The 24,574-nt window shown below is 40.6% G+C and overlaps 2 protein-coding genes across 6 annotated transcripts in view; one reads left to right on the top strand and one right to left on the bottom strand.

Moving 5' to 3' along the window:
* The window catches only part of LOC131683342 (uncharacterized), an 88,712-nt gene that overhangs the window by 41,991 nt on the left and 22,147 nt on the right, over positions 1-24,574 (top strand). Inside the window, exons 4-5 of one of the 4 annotated variants that reach the window (XR_009304509.1) lie at positions 457-5,727; positions 5,792-8,454. The exons of 1 other annotated variant lie outside the window; for it this stretch is intronic. Coding sequence is in view for 2 of the 3 variants with exons in the window: in XM_058965222.1 (XP_058821205.1) it covers positions 3,108-4,910 (1,803 nt within the window). In the remaining variant the exon portion in view is untranslated. Of the gene's footprint in view, positions 1-456; positions 8,455-24,574 lie in introns of those variants that run through there. 2 more of the 4 variants (XM_058965222.1, XM_058965223.1) reach the window with 2 other exon arrangements.
* The window catches only part of LOC131683341 (serine/threonine-protein kinase Pink1, mitochondrial), a 73,183-nt gene that overhangs the window by 26,770 nt on the left and 21,839 nt on the right, over positions 1-24,574 (bottom strand). The window lies entirely within an intron of this gene.

The raw sequence follows: 24,574 nt of genomic DNA, 5'->3' as shown, positions 1-24,574 counted from the left end.
GTTCACAAAACTTCAACATACTGCAATATATTACGTAAAACATCTAAGTGCAATCCCAAACTATTCTACGTTCTTCAAATCTTTCTAACGTACAGATTTGAAGATTTTAAACCTAAAATAAGTCTTGTTCGATGTCCTACACAATTTCAAAACACGAACCGCTAGATGTTCTAGGAAGGAACACAAAATAAAAGTTTTACAAAATTATTAATTTTATAATACTTGACGTATGTAGTATCACATATTTCTACGGATTCGCATAGTTTGTATTAACATTGTGCAAAACTCAATTGAGCAGCTAGCGTTTCAAAATACAAATTTTATAACGTGTGCGGGTTTAGTTTACAACAAATTTTGTATCATAAGAGTGTTATTTTATGTAATACGCTTGTAAATATTACACGCAGTACTGCATACCAATCATTCGATGACTTATAATTTCTTCTGTCTTCACAGCTGAAGCAGCTGCAATCTTCACCGCAATCACCCAAAAACCCACCGATACACCCACGGCTGTATTTTCGGACTCCCTTTCGGTCCTAACTGCGCTCGAGACTGGGACCTTCAAACACCTGTACGTGCAAGCAATAGAAGCTAACTGCGACACCCTCACTACATTAGTGTGGGTCCCCGGCCACAGCGACATTAAGGGCAACTGCGAGGCAGACCGCCTGGCAGCCATCGGACGAAAAGCCCGCACCATGATCTCCTAAGAGGTTCCTACCTGCGATATCATCAGAGCATTCAAACAGAAAGTAGAAATCGATTTCACCAGCCACTGGCAGTCATCCCAAGGACACCTACAAAAAATCAAAGGCACCCACCAAAAATGGACAGACCGTGACAACATGTAGGAACAAAAAGCTCTCTCCAGACTCCGAACTGGACACACTAGAATCACCCACGTGCACACCGTGTCCAACATCCCCCCTCTCATCTGCCCACATGTGGGACCCGGAAAAAGATGGAACACATTCTCATTAATTGTTTAGAATATCAAGATCTTCGGACCAGAACTGACCTCCCGCTATCCATCAGAGACGCCCTGTCCAACGACCCGGTCCGAGAGGAAATTATAATCTGTTTCCTTAAAGACGCCGGCCTCTTTGACAGTTTATAAAACAAACCAAACCCACAATTATGCAACACAGACAACCAAGAATTTCACCAACAAATACTGCGGGCCCCTCGCCACACCCGGACCGGGTGATGGGAGGGTTCACCGCGGCCCAATAGCAACCAACACATCCCATCGCAGACCATCAGCCAGCACCCTGCTAGGCGCTAGAGAGAATTCCTGAGGACCCAATGAACGAAGCAACAGCAACCCAGTGAGCAAATTTTCTGGCAGAGACCGCTCTGCTAGATTTCTGTAAGTCTTGGTTTGGCAGCCCTGTCAGATTTCTGCGCGGATCCTGTCGGGTTAGTTAAGCTAGGGCGAACTCAGATTCGCTCGCGTTTTCTGGCAAATTTTGACAGGAACCGAGCAAAACCCTGGCATAACTCGGACATAAACTGTGCAAAGATCCTGGCAATTCATACCTGGTAGAATTTAGCACGAATCGAGCAAAACATCTGACAAGGATGTGGCAGGAAGCGTGCAGAGATCTTAGCCGTACATTACTGGCTGGATTCTGGATAAAAGTGAGCAGCATTGGTTGGTTTAACCGCTTCTGTCAGAAACGGTTGTTGCATTTGAGCGAATTCGTTGCCAGAATTCTCGCACAAAGCGCGCAAAATGCTCGCAGAAACTCTGCCAGCATCAATTTTGCTTTGCTCAATTTTTGCTAACTTCCTGCTTGCCAAGCTGACCGGGAACATCAGTTGACAGTTGATTGATCGTGTAAACTGTACTGTCGTGTGCTGTACTGTTTTCATTTTTCGTAGTGTTTTATTTGTGTGAATAACTCATCAAATTACCGTCGAAGTCGAAAATATTCGTTCACCGTGCCAATCTCCTGCATAGTTTTGTGTTGGTTTGTGTATTTGAAACGAAAAACCAAAGATTTTCAGTAGTGATTTTTTGTTTGTCTCGTGATATTGTTTACATCACTGCGGATTCACCCACTAAATTTTACACAACGCAGTACGTTCGCCATGTGCAGGCGAGTAGCGGAAAGTGCTTCCCACACGTCAAAAAGGCGGATAGAAAGAAACAATGAATTCTGCTTGTAAAACATGTGACTCTCCTGTTAATGGGATCGAGGAAATTGCATGTCGTGGCAACTGCGGATCGGTTTTTCACCGCACTTGCATTCCTGGTATGCAGAGATCTGCTCTGGATTTGTTGTCCGGATTTAATAAGAACTTGTACTGGCTGTGCGACAATTGTGCTTGCAGTTTCAACAAGTGGATGGAGCAAACCGATTCCGCTGCTTCCATCGCGGACACTAAAAAATTGTGCGAGGCAGTAGATAACCTGAACGCAGTCGTGTCTAATCTCTCCAACCGCATTGAGACACATTTTCCGGCTAATTCTGGTTCTGTAGCTCAAAGGGGGTTGTCTGTCAAGCGACTTCCGGGGGATCTACCCACTCCAAAAAGAAGTCGCGAGAATTACGCTAAAATTCGCGCCACTGCAGCCGCTGTCTGTGGTACTCGAGCAATTCAGCGGGAAATCAGAACAGTTGCTGATGAGCGGGAACAGTTCTGGGTCTACCTGAGCCGCCTCGATCCGAGCCATACAGTGGATGATATCGTCGCTATGACCCAAGAATGTCTTGGAATAAGCGATACACCCAAAGCAATCTTTTTGGTTAAGAATGATGCTGATCTAACAAAGCTCAATTTTGTTTCCTTCCGAGTCGAGCTTCCGAGTGAACTGAAGGACGTGGCACTCAGAGCATCTACTTGGCCAACTGGAGTGCTTGTTCGCGAATTTAACTTCGACCAGCAGAGACAGGATAGATTTCGTCAATAGGTTACATCGGCCTCCGGGATGCACCGCAGCTTGTACTGTGGAAGCCCTCGATCTCCCCGTCACAGTCCAGCTACTGCAGCCAGCGTTCACCAGTCGTCCCGGTCATGTGTGCGGGAGTGGAAAAAGGGTCTTCCAAACTTCATACTGCGGCAAGTATCCATCCATTTCGAAACCTTCTAGTACCGAAATGTTCTTCGATTCCAGCTCACAGTCAATTGCGCAAAGCTCCTATCGGTATCAGACGCCGCCTTTCATGCCAGCGACCCGCTGCCGTTCGCGAGTGATACCTAGCCCTACTACATTGAGCACAACCCTCTGTTTCCCGTTTTCCCGGTCACCGGGACGCACACGTGCCACCAGTCCTGAGAAAGCCCTTAGTTCCCCCATCAGAGTCGAGCCCTTCAAGCCAGCGACCAGCATCCGTCCCGGTCTTGTGGTGGAGTTGGGACGACGGGTTTTCCGCAAACCTACACCAGGCAAGTATGAAGCATCTGTGAGCTCTTTTTTGCCTCAAAACTCTTCGATTTCCAGCCTTGGACAACGACGGGACAAGCTGCTACTATACTACCAAAACGTTGGTTGTATCAATTCAACCGTTGAGGAGTATCGCCTTGCAGTCTCCGATAACAGTTTCGATATCATCGTCTTCGTCGAAACGTGGTTAAACGATGACACGCTTTCCAGTCAGGTGTTCGGTACTGGATATGAGGTTTTTCGTTGCGATCGGAACCTTAGAAATAGCCGTAAATCTACTGGAGGTGGTGTATTAGTAGCAGTTCATCGCAGCTTGAAGGCACGAGTTGTTGAGAAGACTTGCTGGGATTGCCTCGAGCAGGTCTGGTCGATAATCGAGCTTGGTGACCGTAAGTTGTACTTGTGTGCGTTGTACGTCCCACCCGACCGAGTCCGTGACATCGAATATGTTGACGCACACGGCAGCTCAGTTTTTACCTTCCTCGAAGACGCTAAATCGGTTGATGAGATCATCATACTAGGAGATTTCAATCTCCCTAGCATTTCGTGGAAATCTTCCCGCAATGGATTTCTTTACTCGGACTCCGATCACTCCGTTCTTCACTCAGGGGCGGCGAGGCTTCTTGACAGCTACAGCTCAGCCACGTTACTACAAATTAATCCTATTGCCAACGAGAATAACTGCCACCTTGATCTTTGTTTTGTCAGCGATCAGGTTTTTGCTACATCAGTAGTGATGGCTCCCTCTCCTCTAGTGAAACCAGTAGCACATCACCCACCATTGATCGCCATGATCGATCGCACCCTGGCGCACAATTACATTGTTCCTCCGGTCCTCGTCTCATACGACTTCCACAAAGCTGATCATCACAGTATTGCAGACCTCTTCTCCACTCTCGATTGGCTAAATATTCTGGACCCCGAAGATGTTGATACCGCAGTTCAAACATTTTCCAACGTTTTAGATTATGTTATTGACAGACACGTCCCAAAGAAAGTTCATCATCAACAAACCGGCCCTCCTTGGCAAACGAGCACGATGCGACGACTGAAGTCCATTAAGAGAGCTGCTCTGCGGAGGTTTACCAAGTATCGCACAATCTCACTTAGAAACTATTACGTCAGTCTCAACCATGCTTATAAACGAGCTAGTCAAGATTGTTTCTATCGATATCAGCAAAACATTCAGCGTAATCTCAAGTCGCACCCAAAACGTTTCTGGAAATATGTGAATGAGCAGCGCAAAGAATCCGGATTGCCGTCATCTATGACTTTCAACGGCCGCACAGCTACCACACCCCAAGATATGCGCAGACTTTTCTCGGAGAAATTCGCGAATGTGTTCACAGATGAGGCCTTAACAGTTGATCAAATTGAACTCGCTGTTAGTCAAGTTCCGGTCGAGAGCCAAACTCTAAGCGCTATCGATGTCAATGAAACAATGATTACCAGAGCTTGTTCTCGGTTAAAATCGTCTTTCAATCCGGGACCCGATGGCTTCCTTCAGTACTTTTGAAAAGGCACATTGACGTTTTAGCGACTCCACTTCTTCGCATCTTTAGAGCATCTATTGCCGGTGGCATTTTTCCATCCTGCTGGAAGTCCGCGAACATGTTCCCAGTCCATAAAAAGGGCAATAAACGAGACGTTAATAATTACCGTGGAATTACTTCATTGAGTGCTGTCTCGAAGTTGTTCGAGCTGGTGATTATGGAACCTCTTCAGGCGCACTTCAAGCAGTACCTAAGTGACGATCAACATGGCTTCACGTCTGGGCGTTCGACAACGACTACCCTGCTTTGCCTAACATCCTACATAACAGAGAGTATGGAACGTCGCGCTCAAACGGATGTTATCTACACAGACCTATCTGCCGCTTTTGACAAAGTGAACCATGACATAACAATCGCTAAAATGGAGAGATTTGGAATTAACGGTAGTGTGTTGCAGTTATTTCGATCCTACCTTTCAGGTCGAGAAATAGTGGTTGTCATTGGAGATTTTCCGGCACCCACATTTACTTCTACGTCAGGAGTACCCCAGGGAAGTCACTTGGGACCGCTGATGTTTCTGCTTTACTTCAACGACGTCCATCTAGTTCTGAAGACTCCACGCCTGTCCTTCGCAGACGATCTCAAGATGTTTCTTCTCATCCGCTCTACTGAAGATTGTAGATTACTGCAACGACAGTTTGAAACCTTCGCTGACTGGTGTAACACGAACCGTATGTGTGTAAATCCAAAGAAGTGCTCGGTGATATCGTTCTCACGAAAAAAGACCCGGTTTGTTTTAACTACCATCTACTGGATACTGAAATCGAACGCGTTAGTCAGGTGAAGGATCTAGGAGTGATACTAGATTCGCAACTCACGTTTAAACAACATGTCTCATTTACAGCAAGCAAAGCATCTCGAATGCTGGGATGCATCTTCAGGATTGCGAAAAATTTTACGGACATTTATTGTCTCAAATCGCTGTACTGCTCTTTATCGCGGTCAATCCTGGAGTACTGTTGCGAAGTTTGGAGCTCAAACTATAATAACGGTGTTGACAGAATTGAGTCCGTGCAACGACGCTTTTTACGTTTTGCGCTTCGTAGGTTGCCGTGGAGAGATCCCATCCGTCTGCCAAGATACGAAAACCGGTGCCAGCAGATTAGTTTGGAACCCCTGCTTGTTCGAAGGAATACAGCAAGGGCTTTGTTCGTTGCTGATACTTTGCGAGGTCATCTGGATTGCCCAGCCATCTTGGAACAAATTAATATAAATGTCGCACCTCGAACAACGCGTAACAACCTTATGCTCAGATTGCCATTTCGACGCACTAATTATAGCATGCACGGAGCCATTACTGGTCTACAACGGATCTTTAACCGAGTCGCATCAGCTTTTGACTTTAATTTGTCTCGCCCAACTCTACGTCTACGATTTTCCAGAACCTTTAACGGACCCGTTAATTTCGGCTGATTCCTTCATTGCTGTTTTTTATATATTTTTTCACTGTATTGTTTTTATTTGTACTGTATTATTTTTTTTATTAAGTTTGTAACGATTTGACTGTTAGCCATAAGTTTAGCATTAAGACATCATTGGGGCTTTGAATTGCCTGTTGGTGTATATATGACAAATACAAATACAAACATCACCACCAACGAAACATAGTAAAACCAGAGAAAAATTAACACAATGATTTGTAAAAATACTTGTAAACATAACTCTGTAATCCTTTTTTTCTTTTTATGGGCAAATGACCTAACGGTTAAAACCCAAAATAAACAATACAATACAATTGTTCGATGTCCTACATAATTTCAAAACACGAACTGCTAGATGTTCTAGGAAGTACCACAAAATAAAAGTTTTACAAAATTATTAATTTTATAATACTTGACGTATGTAGTATCACATATTTCTACGGATTCGCATAGTTTGTATTAACATTGTACAAAACCCAATTGAGCAGCTAGCGTTTCAAAATACAAATTTTATAACGTGTGCGGGTTTAGTTTACAACAAATTTTGTATCATAAGAGTGTTATTTTATGTAATACGCTTGTAAATATATCCAGTACTGTAACCATATGTGATATTGTACATGTTGATGGTCATGTTAATGGTTCGAATGTTAAACAAACAATATCTAAAATGGTTTCGCTTATTAACAATACAGTAAATAGACCTTATGTCAATTTGTTGCAATATATTGTAATGTGTTAGGATCCCTTATCTTGTAAATATTTTGAACATAAATTTATTATTTCTATTGCAACCTTTGCATAAGTACTCTAAATATTTACAATATCAGATAATGTTTCTATCCCAGGTAATACGTAATTCACTCAATTTGAAAAAAAAATATTTCGGCCAACCTTATGTTAATGATAGCAATAGAAATAATAAGCTTTATGTTCTAAATATTTACACGATAGGATGTCATTGTACATTATAATATATTTCAACAATCCCACATAATGTCTATTTACTGTTTTGTTTACTAGCGAAACCATATCAGATATTGTTTGTTTAACATTCGAACCATTAACATGGCCATCAACATGTACAATATCACATATGGTACTGGATAATTTTTTACTATAATTCAACCATTCAATTCATCGTTACTATTGAAAATATGGTAAAACTATTGTTATACTCATTGAATAAAATCTAAGTTTATTTTGTAGGAACATTATAAAAGCAACACCTCTAATGGTTACTATATCCCACAACAGGTTTATTGTTCGGACTATGTCAAATGGTTTTTAGCTATGCGGGGTTGCTAAAATAAATGATCATAATGTTAAGCAAATAATTTTTGTTATGGCAAAAGCACAAAAAATTGATGAATTAATTAGGCAAAATAATGGTACAATCAAAGGCTCTACTATACTACCTGATGATAACTTGTCTCTGTGGGACGAGCTCACAATAATATGAAGAAAATTGTGTTCTTTGCTTGATAGCGGAAATAGCTCAATTGTATAAAGCGGCAGTACCACTGATGTCAACACTTTCCAGATGGCAGGTAATCAAATCTCGATTATTAAATATCGATAGAGTCAAAACTATATGCGAGCGTTACAAATGTGACAAACTATGCGGAAAATACCAACATTGTAAGGTTCTTTACTTTTGCCTAATCCTTTTGACAGCGTCGGTAAAGAAGTTTCTGCACGCTTCTGCTAAATTGATCATTTTAACCTAAATTTGTTTTCACAATTAGTCCTATTATTGCATTATAGTAACCTATGGTGGACATGGCCAGTATAGTAACAAAAACATACTTTAACTATTTACAATATTGTTCGTCAAAATCCTACCGTTGATTTATACGTTTTTATTTGTATAGTATTTCGCTAGAAAAATATATTTGAACTATACGAGAAATAGTAGAAACTCGCAACTAAGCGACTATTTGTGGTAGTGTACATGTATAGTCCACGAAAAAAAATGTTCGAAAAAAATCGTCGCTTTTGTATTGTAACATAACCTAACGCCATATTCCCCAAATTGTTATCCGGCTGGAAACAATACCCCAAATGATGGAAACATTTTACGGTGTGGCGTGTTTATTGTCGAATCACAATATGTCAAATTATGAAAAAAAACTATTGTACAAATAATCCATTTATTGTTTTTTTTTTTTTTTTCAATTCGTTTATTTGATAAGGCAGGTTTGCGTTAGCTTAAAGGTACCAATTTTGTTTTGTTTTACATTTTAAATTACTTAAAACTAGGGGCTTACATATTGATTTTTGAAATTAAACTAAGGCTAATTTATAGCTATACATATACACAAGGGGGTAGTATAATTTTCGTAAGATTAGAGGGGTCATTTAGTTTTTATGGCAATACGGTTTGACATTTTTAGCAATGAGATTATTGGAGCAAATAATGTTTAACTAAGGGGGAAAATTTTTACGACTATCTTAAAAGTAGAAATAATTAGAGGGCGTGATTAAATTTTGTAAAGATTCGGAGACATTAATTAGAGTTATTTTATGTGGTAGTAGAGTTGGGCATTTTCAACGAGATCATATAATATAATAGTTAAAACTAGAAAAGGCAAGAAGAGCTAAATGCTTCATGAAGATATTTGGGAGGGGGGGGGGAAGGGGTGTTACTTCTGTGTATAAGAGTCAGGGGAAGTAGGGTGGACAAACATGGCAGGGGGAGAACATTATTTCAGTTTCAGACTTCGGGAGATCAACGGATGGATTACAGAATCAGGGTGGTCTTCATCAGGAAGAATCATGTACTGGGACGCCGGGTGGTCGTTCTCGAGATGGCAGGGGTTTCTCCAGACGATTTCGTAGTGCGGCTCAGATGTTGATCGGCTACATTTCGAGTTGTGCGTGTGATGTTCGTGCTTTAGGTCCCGTGTTTGTTGGCTCATTCGACAGGGATGTTTTGTGTCGCCTTGGAGTCGCATCAAACCATCGTGGGTGTATGGTACAGGTGGAAGAGAGCGCTTCTGAGAATGATAAGGAAAAAGGGGCAGTTAAATTGATGGTTTTTATGAAGGTGTATATAAGGGACATATAGAGGACATCGCGGCTTGCCAACACATCTCGAACCGGGACGTTGGGTGGTCTTCCTCGGGCCCGGAGGGTGTCCATAAGCCGAGACCTGGCGGAACTGTACTCGGTGCACGCCCAGACTATGTGCTCTATATCGTGATAACCGTCGCCACAAGCGCAGATACCACTCTCCACGAGCCCAATACGTCGGAGATGTGCATCCAGCGTGTAATGGTTCGCCATGAGTCGGGACATCACACGAATGAAGTCACGACCCACATCCATCCCCTTGAACCAAGGTTTCGTCGATACCTTAGGGACTATCGAATGTAGCCACCTTCCTAGCTCCCCATTGCTCCACGAGGTTTGCCAACTTTCGAGGGTTCTCTGATGAGTAATACTGAAAAATTCGTGGAAGCAAATTGGTCTTTCAAAAACGTCACCTTCAATGGCACCCACCTTAGCTAAGGAGTCCGCCTTCTCATTGCCCGGAATGGAGCAATGAGAAGGGACCCACACCAAGGTAATCTGGAAAGATTTGTCAGATAAAGCACTCAGTAGCTCCCGTATTTTCCCCAAAAAATACGAGGAATGCTTTCCATGTTTCATCGAGCGAATAGCGTCAATAGAACTCAGACTATCCGAGACGATGAAGTAATGGTCTGCGGGTAATGTGTCAATGACTCCAAGGGTATACTGAATAGCAGCTAGTTCTTCGGCGTAAACTGAAGCAGGGTCACTGAGTTTGTAGGAGGCGGTGAACTTTTGATTGAAAATACCGAAGCCAGTGGATCCTTCGAGGTTTGATCCGTCAGGATAAAACATCTTAGCACAGTCGACTTCTCGGAATTTATTATAAAAAATGTTTGGAACCACTTGTGGGCGTATGTGGTCCGGAATTCCACTAATCTCGTCTTTCATGGATGTGTCGAAGAAAACAGTAGATTCAGAAGTATTTATGAAATGCACACGGTTGGGATTGTAAGAAGAAGGATTAATATTTTGCGCCATGTAGTCAAAGTACAGGGACATAAAACGGGTCTGAGAATTGAGCTCAACAAGCCTTTCGAAATTTTCAATCACCAACGGGTTCAAGATATCGCATCGAATGAGCAATCGATATGAGAGTTCCCAAAATCGATTTTTCAGCGGGAGAACGCCCGACAGGACTTCGAGACTCATCGTATGGGTCGACTGCATGCACCCTAAGGCGATACGCAAACAACGATACTGAATTCTTTCGAGTTTGATGAAATGTATGTTCGCGGCGGATCGAAAGCAGAAGCATCCGTATTCCAGTACCGACAGTATCGTTGTTTGATACAACCTAATTAGGTCTCCTGGGTGGGCACCCCACCACGTTCCGGTTATTGTACGAAGAAAGTTGATCCTTTGCTGGCATTTCTGTTTCAGATACCGAATATGGCATCCCCAAGTATCTTTCGAGTCGAACCAGACCCCTAGATATTTTACTGTGAAGACCTGAGCTATAGTTTGACCCATTAATAGAAGCTGTAGTTGTGCTGGTTCACGCTTCCTAGAAAATACAACTAGCTCAGTTTTCTCCGTGGAGAATTCGATACCCAGCTTAATAGCCCATGCAGACAAATTGTCCAAGGTATTCTGTAATGGTCCTTGTAGATCGACAGCTTTGGGTCCCGTAACAGACACCACGCCATCGTCTGCAAGTTGTCTTAACGTGCAGGAATTGTCAAGACATTCATCAATGTCGTTGACGTAGAAATTGTATAACAGGGGGCTTAGACATGAGCCCTGGGGAAGGCCCATGTAGCTAAATCGTGATGTCGATAAGTCACCATGCGAAAAATGCATGTGCTTTTCCGACAACAAGTTTAGTAAAAAGTTGTTTAAAGTCGCTGAAAGACCATGCTGGTGCAGCTTCTCTGAAAGAATGTTGATAGAAACTGAATCAAAAGCCCCCTTTATATCTAGGAACACTGATGCCATCTGCTCTTTACTAGCATAGGCCATTTGAATTTCGGTTGAGAGCAACGCAAGACAATCATTCGTCCCTTTGCCTTTGCGAAAGCCAAATTGTGTATCTGACAGTAAGCCATTTGCTTCGACCCAATTGTCGAGGCGGGATAGGATCATTTTCTCGAACAACTTCCGGATACAAGATAGCATTGCGATCGGTCGATACGAATTGTGGTCGGAGGCTGGTTTTCCTGGTTTTTGGATGGCGATGACCTTCACTTGCCTCCAATCGTGTGGGACAATGTTAGCCTCAAGAAACTTATTAAATAAGTTCAACAAGCGTCTCTTGGCAGAGTCTGGCAGATTCTTCAACAAGTTGAATTTGATTCTGTCTGGCCCTGGAGCTTTATTGTTACACGACAAGAGAGCAAGTGAGAACTCCACCATCGAAAAAGGTGTTTCGTTCGCGTTATCGTGACGGGACGCGGCGCGGTAGATCTTCTGTGCCGGGGCGGAATCCGGACAAACCTTCTTGGCGAAATCGAATATCCAACGGTTTGAATATTCCACGCTCTCATTAGTACTGTTTCGATTTCGCATACGTCGGGCTGTTCCCCAAAGAGTGCTCATCGATGTTTCTCTCGTTAATCCGTCGACGAACCGGCGCCAATAACCGCGTTTTTTGGCTTTCATCAAACTCTTCATTCGCTTGTCTAACGTCGCGTACTGTCGAAAACTAGCGGGTAACCCGTCGTTCCGGAAGGTCTTAAACGCGGCGGCCTTCTCTGCGTACACGTCTGAGCACTCTTTATCCCACCAGGGATTAGGAGAACGTTTTTGTATGTTCGCGCCGGGTACTGGCTTAGTCTGAGCTTGATTCGCGCTGTCGAGAATCAAGCCAGCCAAAAAGCTGTACTCTTCCTCCGGAGGAAGTTCTTGAGTAGATTCGATGTTGTCGGATATCGCGGCAGCATAGCTCTTCCAATCGATATTTCGTGTGAGGTCATACGAAATATTGATTGTTTCCAATGGCCTTGAGCCGTTATTGATTGAGACTATGATCGGCAGATGGTCGCTACCGTGGGGATCAGGGATTACCTTCCACGCGCATTCTAACTTTAGTGAGGTCGAGCAAAGGGATAAATCTAATGCGCTTGGGCGCGCTGGTGGGGGAGGAATCCGTGTCATTTCACCCGTGTTTAGAATTGTCATGTTGAAGTTGTCGCAAATATTGTGAATTAAAGAGGAACGGTTATCATCATAAAGGCAACCCCATTCCGTACCGTGAGAGTTAAAGTCGCCTAAAACTAGTCGCGGTGCAGGCAGGGATTCTATGATGTCATGTAGCCGGCGATGCCCAATCGCGGTGTTGGGGGGAATATATATGGAAGCTATGCAAAGATCTTTGCCTTTGGTTGTTACTTGACAAGCGACAACTTCAATACCTGTTATCGAGGGAAGGTTAATTCTGTAGAAGGAATAGCGCTTTTTGATCCCCAAAAGCACTCCTCCATAGGGGGTGTCTCGATCCAGGCGAATAATATTAAAGTCGTGGAAGTTGAGATCTATATCGGAAGTTAACCAAGTTTCACATAATGCAAATGCATCGCAACTCAAATTATTTATTAAAATTTTGAAGGAATCGATTTTCGGGATGATACTTCTGCAATTCCACTGTAGAACAGTGATCAAATCCGTGACCTCGTTCGATGAGTTAGCCATCGAGGGATACAATCGCTGAAAGGAGGGGCCATTTAGCAGTCAACTGCTTCAAAAATGTTCTTACTGTAGGGAGAAAAGCTAACATAAGACTTTTAATAGGATCAGTTATGTTGAAAGTTTTTATTATCCAGTCCACAATGTCCGAGAGTTTGATAATTCCAGTGCCGCGATTATTCTCGAACTGAAACAGAGGAACACTTGGGATTTTTGATGTTCCGGGAAGTGCTGGGAACTCCTTCTCTGAGTTTAATCCTCCGAGACCAGGAGCTAATTGCTTCGGTTTGGTTGCAACACTTCCAATAGATGTGACTTTCTGAGTCCCGTCAAGGGATACCTTCTGGCCTTTACAACGAACTTTAGGAGAGGAAATGTTCCTCCTCTTCCTATAACTTCTAGGCGCCCTAGTAGATGTTCCCTCTTGTGGGTCATCAGCCTCGCCCTCGTTAGGAGGCAAGTGAGCATAGATGTTTGTTGAGGTTGGTGGTGTAGCTTTCTTTAGCATTTCTGCAAAAGAACGTTCGGATCGTCCAGCAAGGGAACGTTTTAGTTTATCCCCGCGTAGTTTGTACGCGGGACATGCCGAGATATCATGCAGATTCTCTGCACAGTAAGGACACTTCTCAGCATTCTTACTGCACGAATCATCTAGATGATTCTCCCCGCATTTTCCACAGCGGGCCTTATTGCTACAATGGGTGGCTGTGTGACCCAATTGTTTACACTTTGTGCAATTCATGACCCGCGGCACAAACAGACGCACAGGCAGACGAACCTTGTGCAAGAGGACGTAATTTGGCAAAGCGGTACCAGCGAAGGTCAACCGATAAGAGTTTGATTGGGGGTACGTTTTTGAACCATCCCCCGCAACTACTACTGAGTGCAAACGCTTGCACTCGAGTATTTTCACTGGCTGAAGTAAGCGGTCTCTGAAACGGCCAACCCCGTACTGCAGCAGATCCTCGCATGTCAAACTGTCATCGGTGACAACGCCTTCAGACTGTACTTTCACAGCTGGAATATACACGTGATAGTCCTTCGTAAAGTGCTCGCAGCAAGCAATATCGTTTGCCTGCTTTGAGTTAGTCAGCACGACCCTCAGCCTGTCTGAGCGGACCTTTTTTATTTCGATCACAGCCGAGAACCGTTCCGTTAGGTCTTTTGAAATCTGTAATAGATTCAGCGATTTTGTTTTGGGCCGAAAGAAGACCACAAAGGGACCGGTCGAGAGCTCTGGATATTGTTTGGGTCGGGGGAGAGCCTTAGGAGTCGACTCGATCTCCATTTGGCCATCCGGGGAGGAAGCCATCGACACCGTCAACGCACGGGGTCAGCACCCGCGCAGACGGGAAAAAGCCGTAAATGTATTAAAAAGGTAGATTTCACTTATCTGTATACTCGTTTCCCACGACGCACCAGTCCAGCTTAAATAGCTGGTTATTGTTCAATCCTCGCTTTACGAACAAAAGGTTGAGGAATGTGGCCTTGAACGCGGATTACTGCACTGTTCTTTTTCCAACAGACCGAAAACAAAACACTTCTATCTCGATCGAGCGATGCGTAGAGACTGATGAATCCATTTATTGTTCTCGTTTATGCGGGTAGTGGCTGAATTCTGAAATTATCTATTCACCTTCGGACAGCACTCAACCCGCTGATAAATATTGCGAAGACACCACACTTCTAAATTATCGTGACCTCGAGATATAGAATTTGAAAAATAGTACATGCTCACTAGCTGTACCTGGAGGATCTATTTCAGTTTGATTTGCCCGTAATCGCGTAGCCGTTGATCTCCCCTAGAACTTTGCCGGAAACACCATCTTTCTATGTTACTAGACTTTTGAGATGTATCATATTCTATAATGTGCTTTTAGGTTGTACGCTCACTAGTGCACCATAGTGAGAGTATCCCAAACTAATCTATCACCATCTGGTAGTCTTTGATTTCTCGAGCATCTTTACTGGAGATAGTACCCCTCTAAATATTCTCGTTATTGAGACAAAGAATGATTTTGATATTAATTGAACATTTGCATTAGCATTAGCGCCGCCTGATGGAACAATTCTGATTTCCACTATCCAGAAACTCTTGACTTTCTGGACAAATCTTCCTGAGACACCACCTTTCAAAATAATCAGTGTTTCGAAATATTCCATGTTAAACCTATTCAACGTTATGCTACGTTCACACTACGAGTTAAAACGTGTTTTAATGCTATCTTGATGACATTTTTCTTGTTGCTAATTATTATAACGTGTTTTAACTCTATAGTGTGAACATAGTATTAGTCACATTCACGACGAGAGGTTCGATTTATTTACTCTCTTTTAAAGTACCCCTGGTGGCACAGTTCTCAACTAGTTGGATATCCAGTCACTCTAAATTGTAGGTCTAAATAAGCACAACAACTTTGCCAAAGAAAGTATGGTGCAAAATGTTAACGCAGACGAAATATTCAACCACAGCCCCAATTAGTCAAAATCCCATAAGCTATGTGATTAATATTACGCGGGTACCGCGCGGTAAAATCCGCGTTGTAGGAGACCCAACTATAAAACATTTTTTTCAATTGTGTGAACTTCTCCGGCGACAAGTTTTTTGCTTACGTTCTATCAAGCCACCATTAGCCGATTTTATTACATCCTTAATTTCCTCTTCACATAATACCAATGGACTGTATGGAAAAAAATTGAGAGCCGGCTCCGTATTTTCAGGATCACTGACACATAAAATGTTCCTGCATAATTTCTAATTTGGCTTCGAACGAATTCTCCGACATTTTGTCACTGAAATCTGCTACAAGAAATCGATGATGACGTTAATGATTTCCGAGGTGTTAAATTACACTCTGCATCAATGAGCTTTTATTCTCAGGTGATACGATTATCTAAAACGCCGATCAGCCATGCTGGTTTTAAAAACGACAGCTAACATTGTTTACTAGTTAAGCACTATTTAGACTCTACGTGAAAATGAAAGTGAACAAGTGTTGAATACCTTCCATTGTTCACGGTGGACAACGTCGTTAACACGTATATGGCACCCCTATCCCATTTGTATTGAACTGACATAAGTCAACATCTCAGCGGGCACACAAATTATGGGCCTCACTGGCAGTTCATATTGTTCTGCTCATTTTACTCGAAGCTCGATTTTCACTAGTCAGATACCGTACGGCATGACCCAATTTTTAGACATTTGTTAAAAAGCGAAAAGATTGGACAGCTAATTGAAGAAGTGTTTTGTTTTGGACATGTCAGTGAATAACAAAAACTTTATACCATGGAGAACCAACAAATTAAACGAATTTGACTATCACAGAATTGTGTCGAATAAAATTGAATTAGTTTATTGTGGATCGACCCTAACGCGACGTTTAGATGTTGGCTTTGAAATCATGGCGGCGTAGCAGATACCTGGTCGTGAACAGTTTCATCAGTGAACAGTGATTTCACGCTCAACTGGCAGTTTACAGTTTGTCAGAATGCAATCTGGTATTCGAAGGTGAACGTTCGCGGTGAACAGCGATGACATTTATATTCACCTCTCCGCATCAATTCCGTCGATCATCGCGTTTACACTCCTGGTGAACAAGTGAAATATCCACTGCGAACACATTTCACCGTGAAATATTTAAAATATCGGGGAATATGAATATGATTGCGTTGATTCAATTATATCAAATAATTGTGCATGGATTCGCTAAGTATATTAATGTACTATCGTTTAGTTCCAGTTTCATCAATTTCTATGTACTAATAAGTGAGATATTGAAAAAAACAATTTGGTGCGCATCGAGTTCGTTTATTTTCACCGAGGCACAGTGGGACGGAATCAAAAAAAGCCGGACATTGATATTTGCGACGAACCTATTGGTTATGGCACTTTAATGTCTTCGGAAAGGTTTCTTTATTTTTTAAGTAGTTTAATATAATGTTGGAAAATTTTTATTTAAGGGGGTATATACGCAGATAAAAAAATAACCTTTCAAGTTGTTGCCAAAATCGATAGTCATGTATGGAAAGTTTGTAGACGAAATGATTTTATGAAACTTTGTAGAAGTAGCGAAATGGCTATCTGTTAAGCGAAAAAGTTATTGGGTGAAATTGAAGTATATGTCGGAATACCCCCTTAAAAAGTGTTTTTTCATTGTAACTTTTTTTATTTGATTTTTAACAGTTTCTCGATGTTCTAGAAAGTTGTAGATGCTTTCAAAACACACCTTTTTGTGGAATAGACCAACTCGCTATCTCTTCGTTTTTAAGGTGTATGTCTGTTTTTTTGGTTTTGTTGGGCTAACTTTAAGGGGCTATGGTTTGTAGAGTAGCAGGTAGTAGCAGCTAAATTTATTTTTTTGATGTTCAGCAAGAAATACCCAATTGATACATATATAAATCATAGCGGGATCTAATAGGATCCTTGGAATAATGTGGGGTAAAATAGACTAGCATTTCAATAAATTATTTGTATTATGAAGCATGAAAAACAAACTATTATGCGAAATTAATAAACATTTGAAATATTATATTTCATTCCATATATTCCGACATTCAAATTTAATTTTTTTTGTTATTAACATGCTCATAAATCATCAGTGTCCTGCCAATTATCTTCTTCGTTATTGGATGAACAAGGTATTTCGTTGCTTAGAATACTCGGTTATATTAATACCTTGTTCATTCAATAACGAAGAAGATAATTGGCAGGACACTGATGACTTATGAGCATGTTAATAACAAAAAAAAAATTAACTTTGAATGTCGGAATATATGGAATGAACTATAATATTTCAAATATTTAATAATTTCGCATATTATTATCAGGAAGGAATGGAATTGATTAGTGGTAGTGTCTGATTGGTTTGAAGTAGTTAATCCTACCGACTAAACTTAAACCTCTTGTATCTTGCCATCCTCATCCATCCGAGGCCACCGTTACACCGTAAAAACATTGTCCCCAAAATCGTGAATAAAGTACCATGAAATCTGGAACATTCACGTGTTTACGTTACGAATACGAGACCATGAACAGAAATCATGTGTTTTATAATTATGTTCAATTTCGCTTCAGTGACGCCCTCATAAAGCTTTTATTAGACGAAATATTTGTTTTTGTTTTGTGAAATTCAATCACGGTTTCCTTGTCATATCCAAATCGAAATTCTGTACGTGAACTATACAACTTTGTAATAATTAATCTCAGTCGACTCATGATGTTATTCATGGATAGTTCACAAAATCAGGACATTGTGGATATTTTCTCGTGCTCTATTTCACACTTTTATGATCCAGTTCACCTTGTCACGTTACTCCGAGTAAAAAAAACGATAGTAATCAAAAAATAACAGATCGCGATAAGGCGAAGAGAAATTACGAACACCACGATGAAACTGCTGATATGTCACATTACTCCACATATCAAACTCGAAAGCAAGCTCTAAAATATATCACGATAAGATGAACAGAAATTACAAAAATCGTGACTAAGGTTCTGAAATCATAAACACAAATCACACAACTCGTGACAAAAATATCAAAAATCGTCACTTGGATCCTGAAATCATTACCATAAATAAACACGAATCTCTACTCATGACTAAAACATGACATGACAAAGTTCATGCAATCATGGACATTACTGACATTACTCGTGATTCAAATATTCAAAATCGTGACTAGGATCCAGAAATTATGAACATGAATCACTTTACTCATGACTGAAATATCACGATAACGTGGAAAGAAATTGCGAAAATTGCGTCCTGAAATCATGAACATAGATCCCGCTACTCTGAAATAAAAATCGGATAGTAAACTCATGATTAAAATAGCACGGTAACGTGATAAGAAATAACAAAAATCGGAGATTAGCTCTTGAAATCATCAAAATCGTTTGACTGTCGAATCGGTATTCCCAAATTATGAACAAGATTCATAACAAAAACTAAACATGTCCAGCGAACAACAGTAACCCAACCAAACATTCGAATGTAACGACATGTAGATGGTCAGGGCGAACTAGTTTTGCAGAAACACAGATAGTTTCATGGATGCGAGGTCTATTGTCCATAATTTCAAGAACTTGGTCACGGTTTTCGTAAATCGTTCAGTTCACGAAAGAGCGATCATTTTTCATGAATTCATAAACGTATTTTTTCCGCGCAGGCACTACTTCAGTGGCGATTGTACTCATGCTCTTTTTATTGTTCATCGTTCATATTTTTTCCATTGATGCTTTTTCTTGCTTGCTGTCCAACCTTCTCGGTATATCTGACCTGCTGAGGTATGCTGCAAATATTAGGTGTGTTCCAGTACCAGGAGAAACTGGAAGTACTCCGTAGTTCCTGTATTCTCTTCTTCTCTTTTTTCTTCTTCTGATAGCAAACCGGAGTAAAAAGGAGCAAAGATTTTTTGCTACTGTTTACTCCGGAGTGACTTCCGTGTACTGGAACAAACCTATTGTCACCTGTTGAGACACGAACCGATCCGGAGGTGTCGACCACCTTCGCAGGGTTTCTTATCCTGCTTGGCGCTACTCGTTCCTATTTATTTGATAGCTGCTGCGGCAGCGGTATTTCTTCCGATACCGATGAACATTTTCTCGAGCCATTTAGCTGTCAGTCACTCCGACGGAGAGATCATACGCTGTAAAATTTCTGCAGATAACGATATCTCGATTTTCGATGATTTACTTAGATCCCGTTGCTAGTCCGCTGACCGACCTTTGCTATGTAACTGATCTACTCACAACTAGTGCTAATATCGAAACATGCCGAAACGTGAACCGAGATGCCGACCAACATAACTACATAACTTACATCTCTTTCCAGCCACGACGACTTGTTTCTAGAGTGACCAAACTCGAATGACACTGTTCGCTGTATAATTTCATCCCTGAACAGGAATTTAATTTTTTTTTCTAAAGTAATTCAAAATCCTCATGGGAGGGGTTTGAACCCCTAAAACCCTCCCCTTGTGCACGGGCCTGTGTGCATCGTTTCTAATGCTTAAAGCAACAAAATTTATCTTCGGTTTTTAGCTAGATTATGTTCAAGATCCAAAAACTTTCTCATGTTTATTTTGGTACGCACAACAAAGTGAATAAACGAATTATTTTCGTGGTACAAGTTAATTTCTGATAATAATTTTATAAGTTTTTACGTGTAAGCTAAAAATAGATAACTGGAAAGATATGACTAATCGAAGAAATATGGCGGTGACGAGACATTGACGCTCGGTGAGTCCCACTAATATGTATTGGGGCTATAGTGGTGATTACGAAATAATTCATGATCATGATAATTTATCGATGGTGGAGTGGTGGACGCACCCAACTCGAGCTTTGCAGAAAAAATACTTCGTTGTGGATCGACACCTCCTGGAATTGTACAGAAATTTAATAGACGATAGCGATGAAAGACACAAATCATCCTTCAATGTACGACTCCTGGTAGGTTCCCGGTGTTTATTTATCAGTATTGTTAAACAAACATTGCGAGCTTACTAGGAGCCGGTCGTGACTTAATGGAGATAGACGAAGGACACAAGCGATGTTAGTCCGACACAAATTGTGATTAGATTCTGTATATATTACTGCGTACTCAACAAATGGAGAAGAGATAGGGGTTTTAAAAAATTGTACTGGCATTTGCGTGCGATTCAAGATGTTCAAAGACTCTGGGTACTAGTCCCCCAGGAGTTATATTATTTACCTTAATAAATCTTCATGTTTACATAGAAATCTGGGTGATACTTCCAAAAAATGAAAAGAAGACTACCGTTTTTGCCGCCGGAGGGAAGTGGATCAATTTTTGGCTTCGGTCTCTAGAGCGAGTCAGGAAATTTGCAAACTGATATTTCAGCAAAATGACATCTGTTTACAGCGAAATATTTTCCGAGTCTCAGCTGTCAAATGTCACTTTCACTAAGATTTCAGCAAAAAATATGTTGGCTGAGATCTCAGCTGCTGAGATTTCGGAAAAAGTGCACAAAAGCTAAGATTCGGGAGAAAAAAATTAAATGTGTAACAGTTATTTAAAAATCTATTGAATTCTACCTTCTCGTTGTATATAAGGGTGTGTGTGTTAAATTGATTTTTTAAATATTTCATTAAACTGCAACGATGCCTTATTGCCTTATTGATTCTGACGAGTTGACGTTAATTCTTCGACTTCGAAACTGAGGTATTGTGTTGTTTGCGCACAAAATATTTTAATCTTACTTTTTCCTTAAAGCGAAATGTTGCGCTACCATTGTTCGATATCGTTGTTTTTTCAGCAGTGCGAGAATTCATTCGTGACTAGTCGTTTGCTCGTGAACTCAAATAGTGTGTTCCTTTTGAATCAAACTGATCTGCCATGATACAGATTGTTCATTAATTTTCAGAAAGTAGTGATAACAGCCCCAGTAGCGAAATCATCACTACCATGCAGTGAATTGTTTGAGTTTTGACGTCCAGTAGACCGAAGAAAAGCGATTCAAATTAAATGATATGATACACCTCCGTAATGAGGGGCATTGTACTCGAGATGTGCACGAAGATTGTAAGAATTCTACTGGACGACTCACAGTGTAGAAAACCTCACAATTTTATTTTGGATTTTTCATGATTTAACATTTTTCTCTGTTTGTAAACCGGTTGAATAGAGTCTTCTCAAAATATTACGTCTTGAGGACAAAAGATAGATTTTCTACAGACCTTCAAAGGTACAATAGATGATCAATTCTGGAGAAAACTGTGATCAAACCTATGTTATTCAAATGAATATATCGTTTTTGTTAAGGTTCCGATTAGGGTCAAACTGATTTCATTTGTTAGATTATTTACTGGAGTTATATTTGCCATTCAATTTAGTCGATACAAGGCTTTCCTCTCAGTCACTCTTTCTGAAGAGCAAATAATAAATCCTGCATTAATTTGTTCAAAGCGGCTGTACTCTTTTTGAAACAGTTCGGAAAGATCGCTTGTAGTTAATGACTCTTGAAAATTAGTGTACTTTTCGAAACTATATGTCTTGTTTTGCCCTTTTCTGCCCCGAGGTATGAATAAAGGTGATTTTTCATGATATGTCTGAAGGAGACACATGGTAACGTTTGATTACCCAGGGCTCGCAATATATATATATATATATATATATATATATATATATATATATATATATATATATATATATATATATATATATATATATATATATATATATATATATATATATATATATATATATATATATATATATATATATATATATATATATATATATATATATATATATATATATATATATATATATATATATATATATATATATATATATATATATATATATATATATATATATATATATATATTTGCATTCATCGCGGTATCGGTTTGAATCGGAGTTTTCTATGTGATCGCATTCCACAACCCGTAACTCCGGAGCTGGAAGTCGGATGGAGATGGAATTTAATATCAGTTTCCGGGGACGCAACACCTTTAGGGTTGTGGTACCGGTAATACCGGTACCGAAAATCCCGGGAATACCGACCCATTTTTGGTACCGTAATACCGGTACTGAATAAAAGCCAGTACCGGTATTTTCGGTACTATACAATTTTTCATGACAAATATTAACTCTGCAGGGGGATCTGTTTCAAAATATCGGTATGCAAGATAACGTTTAAATATATTAATTTGCCTTCTAGATAAATCGTTGAGATAACACCTTTGTGTGGGAATGAGGTAGGGCCATCATCATAATAATTCTAGAAGTTAAAGTTTTATTAGCGATATTCCGATTGGTTTCCATTATTCACTGGGTGGCGCGTAATAAGACTATGGTCTAAGTCATGTCTGTATTTGGTTTGCTCTTAAACCTTTATATGTAAGAGAACGAACAGCGTTTAGACTTGGTGAACTGCTTCAAATGCGGCGCCTCCCCCCGCCTTGCCCTTACACCTCCCTCGTTCATCACTCCCCTTCCCTTGGACCACCCTCACGCCCGCATTTCCTTCATCCACCCCGTATACGGAAATAAGATGAAGGATTTCTGACGCATCCTCTACTCCCACTCTACTATCCCCCCATTCCCTCCACTTTCAAACCCATTCCACCAACATTTCAAAATATAATCACATGAAGATAACATTGAACTCATGCTGATTAAGCTAATTAAATATTATTCTTTTGCCTTTCTCTTATATAAAGGTTATGCAATTGCTCCAAAAACCGACTTTCTAACCGAGGTCCGGAGGGCCGAGTCTCATATAACATTCGACTCAGTTCGCCGAGATCGCAAAATATCTGTGTGTATGTGTGTATGTATGTATGCATGTATGTGTGTATGTATGTATGTATGTATGTATGTATGTATGTATGTATGTATGTATGTATGTATGTATGTATGTGTGTGTATTTGCGGATTTGTTAACGAAATGTCCACATCGGTTTCTCGGAGATGGCGGAACCGATTTTTGCAAACTAAGATTCAAATGAAAGGTATAATATTTCCATAGGTTGCTATTGAATTTCATTTTCAACCGACATCTTGTTCCGGATTACGAGTTGAAGAGTATGGTTACAAAACAAAATTTGTTGATTTGTCCACATCGGTTTCTCGGAATTTTCTGAACCGATTTTGACAAACTTGATTTTAAATGAAAGGTCCATCAGCTGCTGTTGAATTTTGTGTGGATCCGAGTTCTGGTTCCTGAATTACAGGGTGATACGTACGATCACGCAGCAAATCCCGATTCTAACGAGTTCTGCGATGAATGTAAAAAGGTGAATTTTTTTCCAAAATGTAAACACAACTGTTGAATTTGTAGATCTAGGTCACCAACAGTCATTCAAAGTCTCTTTGGCCACACTGGCCGCCATCGACGGATCCGGAAGCATCCAAATTCAGAATAACAGTTATATTGGTTTCTCGAAAATGGCTAGAACGATTTGATCAACTTAGTCTCAAATGAAAGGTGTTTAGGGTTCGCAGTACCGACCCTTTTTAGCGAGAACCGGTACTACGGTACTGAAGCCCTCAGTACCGGTAAAGTACCGGTACTCGAATATTTTTTTAAAAAATTCGAAAAAAGCTTCTGAAATTGAATGCTCTAACTGATGATTTTATACTCAGATGATTGATTTGTGCTGATCAAAAACATGTTTATTGTTTTTAATTGCTTCATATAGGGCACCTTCTTTAATTTCGAAATCTAGGCCACTTTGAAATCAACAACTGCTAAGTGGTGCGACTTTTGTCGATTTGATGGTAAATGTATGAAACCCTATTAACAACAGTAAATCAAAGCGAGAATGGCAGTAAATCCGAGCAGGTTAATCGCATTTCCTCTCTTGCTTTTCTGAAAATTGGTTCCGACCTTTATGTCGTTTGCCCACTATTCTCTAATGCATATCAAGGCTCCTTGCTTTCCTGTAAACTATGGAGTTTTGCTGAATTTTACGATCACCAATAATTACAAATCGCCGCATTTGAAGCAGTTCACCAAGTCTAAACGCTGTT

This window comes from Topomyia yanbarensis, chromosome 2 (genome assembly GCF_030247195.1).
Source record: "Topomyia yanbarensis strain Yona2022 chromosome 2, ASM3024719v1, whole genome shotgun sequence".
NCBI lineage: Eukaryota > Metazoa > Arthropoda > Insecta > Diptera > Culicidae > Topomyia > Topomyia yanbarensis.
This window is presented reverse-complemented; position numbering and strand designations above follow the sequence as displayed.